Here is an 8,449-nt window from a genome sequence, read left to right as displayed (position 1 = left end):
CAGTTTGAGAAATAAACAGTGTTGGAACACACGAGGAGTGAATTTGGATCAAGGCCAAACTGGCTCCATTTCACCAGCAGTGACTCTGACACAGTCTCAGCACTGAATCCCAATTTTCAAATGTGCCATAATACTTGTAAAATGCAGTGAAAATTAGGAAGGAAACAAGAAATAAATCATTACTGAGATTTCAAATTCCTTCTCCCCTCTCACACTCATGCAAACTGGCAAACAAAATGCACAGGTGGGCTCCCTGTAAGAGTGGTGGAGCACCACTATTCTGTGCACAATCTCCACACCTGACCCAGCTCCCTCTGAGATCACCCCATCAGCCACAGGAACAAGGAGAAGGTTTGGTCCAAGATCAATGGTTTTTATTATTGCAAACTCAGACAAATATATTCCTGAAGAACACTAACACAATTATCTCCAAAAGCATATTAAAAATACCTGCCCACATGAAAGGTTATGTTACTAAAATTCATGCCATTCAGGTCTCAGGAGCATAACAGCAAATTAAAAACACTTTCAGCTGTGTAAATCACTACACGAGAGTGGACAGTGAATAGAATTTCCTGGGTTTAGGGCAGACAACAATCCAGTGGCAGTGACTTTACCACAGGACACAGGACACCTTCAGCCTCTCCTGAGGCTGTTGATCTTCTCTGCTATGTTCTGCAGCTCCAGATCCATGGTGGCCAAGTTTTCCAGCTGCTTTTCCTGTGAAAACACAGAGAGCGTTTCACACATCAAAGTTAACGCTGGCAAATGTTTTGTTCCGGGGAAAGGAGAGGAAAGGCCATTTCTAAGGCAGAGTCTGTCCTGCCACTTCCCAGTCCCTGGGCAGAGCAGGTGGGAACAGCAGTGCAGCAAAGATTGGGAGATTGGTGCAATTCCCTGCTTTGGACTGACTATAGGCTGGGGAAAGCATCCGAATTTTAATTGTGAGAGCTGGCGCTAATTACAGCCTCATGCTTGCAGATTTAAAGCACCATTAGCCTCCATTAGGTGCCCTCCTGCCATGCCCCAGCTGCAGGTGCTGTCCCTGGCGTGTCCCACAGCCGGCACAGGGTGCAGCGAGGGCACAGCTCCACAGGCACAGAGCAGGAGAAGCTTTATGCAGCCAAGTCTTTACCGTGATGACTTGTTAACAGCAATTAACGCCTGCATCAATCAGTGTCCACCTCCCCTGCTCCCAGCAGAGCTCTGTGCAGTGCACACAGTGACACCCACCAGGAGGATCTGGCTGATGGCAGCTCACTGATGGCTGTAGGCTCAGTTCTCCTGGATACTGGAGCAGAACAGGAGGTCCAACAACAACAAAAAGATTCACTACGTGTGAGCTACTCATAGGAGGTGCAATGCAGGTTCTGCTCTGCAATTCTGGCTGGGAAGTCCACGGGCAGCTGATTTCCCACTAAATACCCAACTCGCTTTTCAGCTCGGTATTTTAAACAACCCGACAGCCCAAGTGGTGCTTGTCAGTTTCCTCTGCTCCTGCTGCAAGGGCACCTTTGTTCTGTCAGTCTGTAGAGCCTCGAGGGAGAGGCAGGGCCCAAAGAGGAATAAAATCTTTCCTTTCCTGCCTTGCAGCAGACAGGAGCTGTGTCTTTATCCCACAAATTGGGCCCTGGGGTACTTCAGCAAACTCGAAGTTCCACTGTTCAAAGAAAGCAGATTTTTAAATCACTGAAGATCTACTCTCAAACTGTGACTTAATCTTGCTTGTATTTTTCTATGCAGTTTCCCAGCTGCCTTGGGAATGGATTTGGAAGTGTGTTTCCCCCAGCTTTCCAGAGAAGCTGTGCACTTACCTCCTCTTCTGTCAGGGGCCTCTGGCTGAGGCTCCTTCTGTCGTTCCCAGCCACGTGACGTTTCTTCAGGTCTTCTCCAGAGCTGTACAGCCCTGGGAGTTCAGCTGACTTCTTCTTGTAGTTGAGAAGTTGTGCAAGTTGATCCATCTTGTTGTACTGCCTTTCCATATCGTACCTGTTCGTTTTGCCAGGATTCCTCTTCTCGGTGCGCCTGTGCTTCAGAGCACTCTGGATTTGCTTTTCTGACCACCACTCGTAGTCATTGTATTCAGGGAAAAGGCTCTTCTCACTCAGGGCGGGCCTGCCTTCCTCCCTGCCCTCCAGAAGCTGCTCCCCTGCACTGTCCCTTTTGTCCAAGTGCTGTTTTTTCCACCACAGCAGTGGGTAGAAAGGCCTGTAGGATGCTGCAGTTCTCTTCTCCTTCTCTGCGGGGAGATGGCCCCTGTACTCTCCTCTCTCTGCAAACCTTTCCTCCTCCTCATTTTCCACCTGGTCACTGCTGTGATGCTTCTTTTCCACCACCTCCTCCTCCTCCAGGCTGTCCTCAGTGCTGTGGTGCCTGCTGGCCTGCCCCTTGTGCTCTCGAGCCTGCCGGGACCCTTCCTGTTCCCTGCTCCGTAGGCGAGCTCTCCCTCCCGCGCGGCGCTGCTTCTCCTCGCTGAGGTACCTGGCCAGCTGCTCCTGGTTTTCACCAGCAAGGTACATCCCCCCCTCAGAAGGGTGGGATCCATCGTGCTGCCTCCTCTCCTCACTGCTCTCCTGGCTGTGGTGGTGCCTCTTGTTTTCCTCCTCCCTGCTCTCCTGGCTCTGCTGCCAGCTGTCCCTGTGCTCCTCGCTGCCCTGCTCTGCCGGCCTCTCCTCCTGCAGCTCCTCGGGCCCACGCCTCCCAGGAGAGCCACCCTTCTCCTCAGACCCTTCCTGATGTTTCTGACGGTGCTTCCACTGCTCCCAGAGCTTGGCCTCCCCTGGGTGTGATCCCCCTGCTTGTTCCCCCCTCTCACCACCATGGCCCCTCTTCTCTTCATGGGAGTCCCCCGCTCTGTGCTTCCCACGATAACCTTTGGCTTTGAAGGGTTCCTTTCCCTCCTCTCTTTCTTCACTCTCCTCGGATTCTTCACGCTCCTGCTGGTGGGAGAAACCATGTTCCTGAGACTCATGGTGGTATTTCTCCCTCCTTTCTTCCTCTTCCTCCTCACCTTCCCGAATTTGCTTGGAAGGGCTCTGCATTCCCTCCTCCAGGTGCCAGCGGCCCCTGGGGCTCTGATCATTCCCACCACGGAACTCATCCATGCTCATGCCCTCAGAGTGGGACTTTTTGGTGAGAACAGCAGCCTCTACATCCTCACAACACCTGCCCTCTTTGCTTTCCTCTTCACTGTGGTAATTCCTCTCCTCCTCTCGCCCAATTTCCTGGTACTGCTTTTTTTCTTCCGTGTGAAGTGTCTCATCCTGAGCAGGTGTGTGGTGTCCAGCCTCCTCCTCCTCACTTTTACCTTTCTCACGGGCAAGTTTCTCCTCATCACCTCCTTCCATGTACGTTTTAGATTCCTCTTCTGCCTGCCTCTGTTCTTTCTCCACGCTCCCAGCAGGACGATTTTCAGTCTCTGCTGGGTCCTTGGGATGCCTCACTTCAGGCTGTTCGTTTTCACTTCTCTCTCTGTCATTTTTATCACCTACAATAACAAAAGCAGCATCATGGACTAGTCCAACCCTCCACTGAAATATTATTTCAAAGAGGTGACTGTCTTCCCAAAGTACCAAGGAAATTTGGACAGAATTGATTTCTTAATTCTGCTTTCAAAATAATTTGTTTGCCACTGTTTTGTATGCTTGCCTGGAAAAGGATTAATTAACTAATAAACTCCACTCAATTAGGCATTTTACAAGTTCCCCTGGAATTTCCAGACTAAATTTCCTTCTTTGGCTTTTTTTTTTTTTTTTTTGATCACATTTTTAGTACTGACTCAAGCTAGCTCTCATTCCCATTAAAAATCAATGGGATCTGGAGTTGTGCTCAGTTCTTTGAATGTCAGACCAGGCCCACCACAGATGGTCATTCACAATAAAAAGACAACCATCAATTCCAAGCTACCCCAAAACACTGGGGACTTTTTAAAACAAATTTTTTTTTTTTTTAAATTGGCTGAAAAAAATATCAAAGAAATCTGATGCTTTGCAATAATTATACATCATCTTCTCAGGCTACCCAAAGAGTTTGTCAAGTCCTCTCAGACTCTCCAGGTGGTTCAAGGAGGAAGCAACAAGTGTCAGGTAAGAATCCTGACAATTCCCAGGTCAGGTTGTTTGTTCCCTGAGCGAGACAGACTGAACAGAAGGAAACCAGAGTTCTGGCACTGAGATTTGGAGGCACCAGTTTCACACAGGCTGAAGTAACAGTTCACCAGCTCCAACACCAGAGAGAAACCAGGCACCAAATTCCTTTCCAAGTTCAGATAACGTTGTACTTACTCTTCTTCAGGATTTCTTTGCATTCAGGATTGATGGGGGGTGCATTTGGCTTAGACAGAGCATTGGACAGGACCTCCACGATGCACCGGGTTACCTGGAAGAGACAAAACAGGAGAGAAAATCCTCATGGCAAAAATGGAAACTTTACTTCTGACCCAGCTGGTAGAAAAGCCTCTTGGAGATTATCAATGAGTTTTGAGTAATCCTGTGCATTTGGGCTTTGCCCCTCACCCCTGTACCAGCAGGAAGAGAACAGACAGGCCTTTTGATCTCCCCTTTTGTTTGCAGAGCTAAGGGGCTTCTTTTGTACCTTTGTAAATATTAAATACTCTGCTCAGTACAAAGGAGAGTCAAACACCATCTGGTAACACACCCTATAAAATAAACAGACACAACACACATTCAAAGGATGAGGATTATCCTGTAGGATCTGTCCAGATGAGGGTGCTGCAAAGGCAGTTTGGACTGCCAATGCACTCAAACCCCTCCATGTCCTCTGTAAGGGACACACTCCACACCTTTTCACATGTCTGTGCTCTGAGTCCTGCCTGGTTTCTAGCACTGAACACTCAACTGCATTGTCTGGAAGCAGAGAAAATGGATTGATTTAGGAAAGTCACACAATGTGCTCTAATTCTAAGCACTGCCAAAGGATCTCGTCTGTGTAAAGTGATTTTCAGGTGCTGAAGTTGATGGTGAGAACAAGTGCTCCTGTTTGCTGGGGCACAAGAGCCTCAGGCTGATGATCTGTGGGGATGACTGGGAGGAGACAATGAAACATTCATAGAGCCATTTGTCTTTTAACTATTTTTGGTTATTACCAGGTGTTTGCTGATCTAAATGACCCCAGCAACAACCAGTGCAGGGTGTCTGGGAGCAGCTGATGGCATTTATTTAATCACACAGGCTAAGGTCTCTTCCCAAAGCAGGAGAGGAAGGACTACATCAGAAAGTCTGTTACACAGTTGGTAACTGTGGGTATTTCATCTTTCCCCAAAGCTGTCAGCACAATAACACCTCCTGTGCAATATTTCAGCTCCCTTTTCAAGCAGCAGTACAATGCAGAGCTTCACAAAGAACACACTGCCACAAGAGCCAGCTCCCATTTCCACCAAACACACTGAGGTGCAGGCAGGCGTCTCCTGGCAGCTAAAGGCACTCCGAGTTCCACACCAACCATGAGCTTTTAAAAAATTTACCCTTAGGAAAAAAAAATGAAGCATTGCCCTGAGAGTTTAAAAAAATGGACACCACATCGCTGATATTTTCTGAGGTTGGTTTGACAAGCAGCTACTCACCATTTCTTCAGTATGGTCTTTTTCCACTGGAACTGTGCTGGCACCTGGAAGAAAAACCAATTATTAGAGATTCATTAACACAAGCATCACTGCCAGGAGTCCTTGGTCAAATTGGTCTGATGAGAAAGCTTGGGTTTTGGATTGGCACACAACTAAACCAGGCACATTCCACATTAAATCTTTCCTTATTTGGATGGAAAAGCCATGTAAAATTGAGGCATAGCATGAGAGAAGAGCCATGGTAACACTTGCAGCACTAAAATAATCTACACCAAGAATAATCCCACCCACAAAAAATGCAACACCAAAGAAGGCCACATTTAAATTCAAAAATGGAACTTTACTTCAAACCAGGTCCTTATGTAGTTGCACCTGTTTGATGGTAAAAAAAAAAAAAAACAAACCAACAAGCAAGGCCTGTTTGCAGCCCAAGGATCTTTTGGCTTCTTGAAGAAGCTCTAGGTGCACCCCCTGCCAACAGCAAACCATTCTTTAAGACTTTAAAGCAGCTACTGTCCCAATCCTGCTGGAGAAATGTCTCACTTGGAGGTGGCTTCTGCAAGGATGGAGAGAGCCAGAAGGGACAGAAAGATTTCCATTCACTGAGTGGTCCATTATCATTCCAAGAAATAAGCAAAACCCCCTCAAATCTCAGTGGAAAACTACTCTGGAAAGAAGCAGTACAACCCATCCCTCTCTCTCTCTGCCCTGAGGACATGTGGGATAACTCACACCTCCTTACACCAGTTCTACTGTACCTGGGCCAAGGAATTTGCTTTTGGAAAGAAGCTACTGCCAATAAAACCTCCGTGCTGCCTGATTTTGCCATCACTGCTGCAATGTCTCCAGCTGGTTAATGAGCTTGGCTGCTGTGTGTTATTAATAAACTGTGTCAATTCCCATCCACCTGGAGATTTCCAGGAGGGAGGTTAAGCACCTCTGCCAGCCCCACAGCAGGGCCTGTTGAATCCTGGCTGTGCAGGCTTCCCACATGGTGGAGAATCACAGCACACACACACACAGAGCTTGGGCTACAGCTCTGAACGGGTCAGGAGAGTCCTAAATACAACCATGACCTCTCTCTGGCTGGGTCAGTGAGAGACCTCCTGGAATAGATGAACACACAGCACATCATGGAGATAAAGGAGATCAGTTTTACCTCTCAACATCAGGAGAACGAGCACTGCCCCAAGGAAGACACGTAGCCTTACACTATTTAAAGCAGCACATCCTTTCTATTCTCTGTGCTGGCAGAGGAAGCAGACATCCCCTGGAGCACTGACTCAGAGTGTAATAGCTGAGCATCACACACCAATAACTCCTGATATTTCTGTGCTCTCCCCCAAACACACATGCAGGGACGTGCTCCTCCAGCCCCCATCCCTTTCCTGCATACACAAGTGCCATCAGAGAAGGGAACCCACACAAGGAGAGCACAGAAGGGATTCCCCTAAAATAGCACTGCATCCCTCCCCCAGAGTGCCAGGTGGTGTGTGAGGGGAGATGGTGCTCGGAGCCAAGGCTCTCCCCCATCTGACTGAGGCAGCTCCGAGCTCCTTTACTGACCCAGGATGCAAATGATCACCAGGCTGCTGCAGGCAGGAGGAGCAGCAGTACATACACGGGGGCAGGGGACAAACCCCTGCCACCAAAAGAAGTGTTATTCTTAAAAAGACATTCTCTGGATCCCACAGGTGTCAGGGATGTTGTTTTACAGCAGGAGCTGCTCCCAGGCTCCACTCACATGAAAACACAGGCTGTTTTTGGGGATGCTCCTCTGTTCCTCCAGCCCCTGAGAAAACCTGACAGGCCCCAGGGCAAACATCTGATTTTGTCCTTTCAGGGATGCAGCTACAACACATCATCTCCTGTGAGTGACACCCAGGTGATGGCATAAAGCACAGAGCAGACAAACTCCTGGACATCTTTTCCTACTTCAGGCCACCCCGTGAATGCTGTCAGTGGCACAGGAAGACAAAGTCAGGTTGCACCCACTGTCCTTGCTGTCATTCAAAAGCTCCCAAGAGCTTGGTTAACAGTGAAAGCCAGCATGAACAGAGAGGGAGCATCATAACAACGGCAGGAGAACCAAATGCTATTGGACAAATGTCATATCAACCTGTCTGGAGAAACAGAATGAGCCTCCAGTCCATGCCAGAGCCTGAAATATCACACTGAGGCAGCTGCTCTGCCAGGGCTGAGCCAGGAAGGCAGTGGGGAGCCAGCAATGCCCCACTTTAGCCAGGTGTTGGCAGTGCCAGCCCATGTCAGCTGGCAAGAGCTCCCGTGGGGCCACCTGCCACCTGGAGGTGCTGGCCAACAGGCTGCCTCCCTCTCCAGGAGGGGTGAGGCCATCACCCTGAAGGGAGAGCAGGCTCAGGCAGCAGGGCACGCAGCCGTGGGCTTGCAGAACACAGCAGACGGGAGCACAGCGGGGCTCCAGAGCAGAGCAGAGCCAGAGCACGTGCCAGCATGGAAACCCTGCACCTGAACACACAGCAGGAAAGAAACCACAGCCCTGCTAAGCAAAGCTGAGCCCTGGCTCTGCTGAACCCTCCTGAACCAAGTCTGCCCAGGCAGTTCGGATCAGATTATTTGGTTTTGTCTAAGTGCTGAGAGCTGATGAATATCATGAGAAATTATAAATGCAGGACAAATTCACACGGTTTTTGCTTCCATCTCCAAGATTAGAACAGATCTTCAGGTGGGTCCCTGATGAAATCCCCACATGTCTTTGTTTCATCAGTGCAGATGACTCAGTGCAGTGTCATTCCTCATCAAAATGTCACAGTGTCTTCCCAGGCAGGATCACTGAAATTTAGGCATATTGATTTGCAGGAGTACTAGAAAGTTCTTGAAGTTAATGTT

The 8,449-nt window shown here is 48.8% G+C and overlaps 1 protein-coding gene across 6 annotated transcripts in view; it reads right to left on the bottom strand.

The window, feature by feature from the left end:
- Window positions 1-352: 352 nt before the first annotated feature.
- The window catches only part of CHGB (chromogranin B), a 53,257-nt gene continuing 45,160 nt past the window's right edge, over window positions 353-8,449 (bottom strand). For 5 of the 6 annotated variants that reach the window (XM_053936782.1, XM_053936784.1, XM_053936783.1 and 2 more), the window contains 4 exons: window positions 5,582-5,625; window positions 4,284-4,377; window positions 1,815-3,487; window positions 353-720 (listed from right to left, as the gene is read on the bottom strand). In XM_053936782.1, coding sequence (XP_053792757.1) covers window positions 637-720; window positions 1,815-3,487; window positions 4,284-4,377; window positions 5,582-5,625 — 1,895 coding nt within the window. In that variant the 3' untranslated portion in view covers window positions 353-636. Of the gene's footprint in view, window positions 721-1,814; window positions 3,488-4,283; window positions 4,378-5,581; window positions 5,626-8,245; window positions 8,340-8,449 lie in introns of those variants that run through there. The other variant, XM_053936786.1, reaches the window with a different exon arrangement.

Source organism: Vidua chalybeata, chromosome 3 (assembly GCF_026979565.1).
Source record: "Vidua chalybeata isolate OUT-0048 chromosome 3, bVidCha1 merged haplotype, whole genome shotgun sequence".
NCBI lineage: Eukaryota > Metazoa > Chordata > Aves > Passeriformes > Viduidae > Vidua > Vidua chalybeata.
This window is presented reverse-complemented; position numbering and strand designations above follow the sequence as displayed.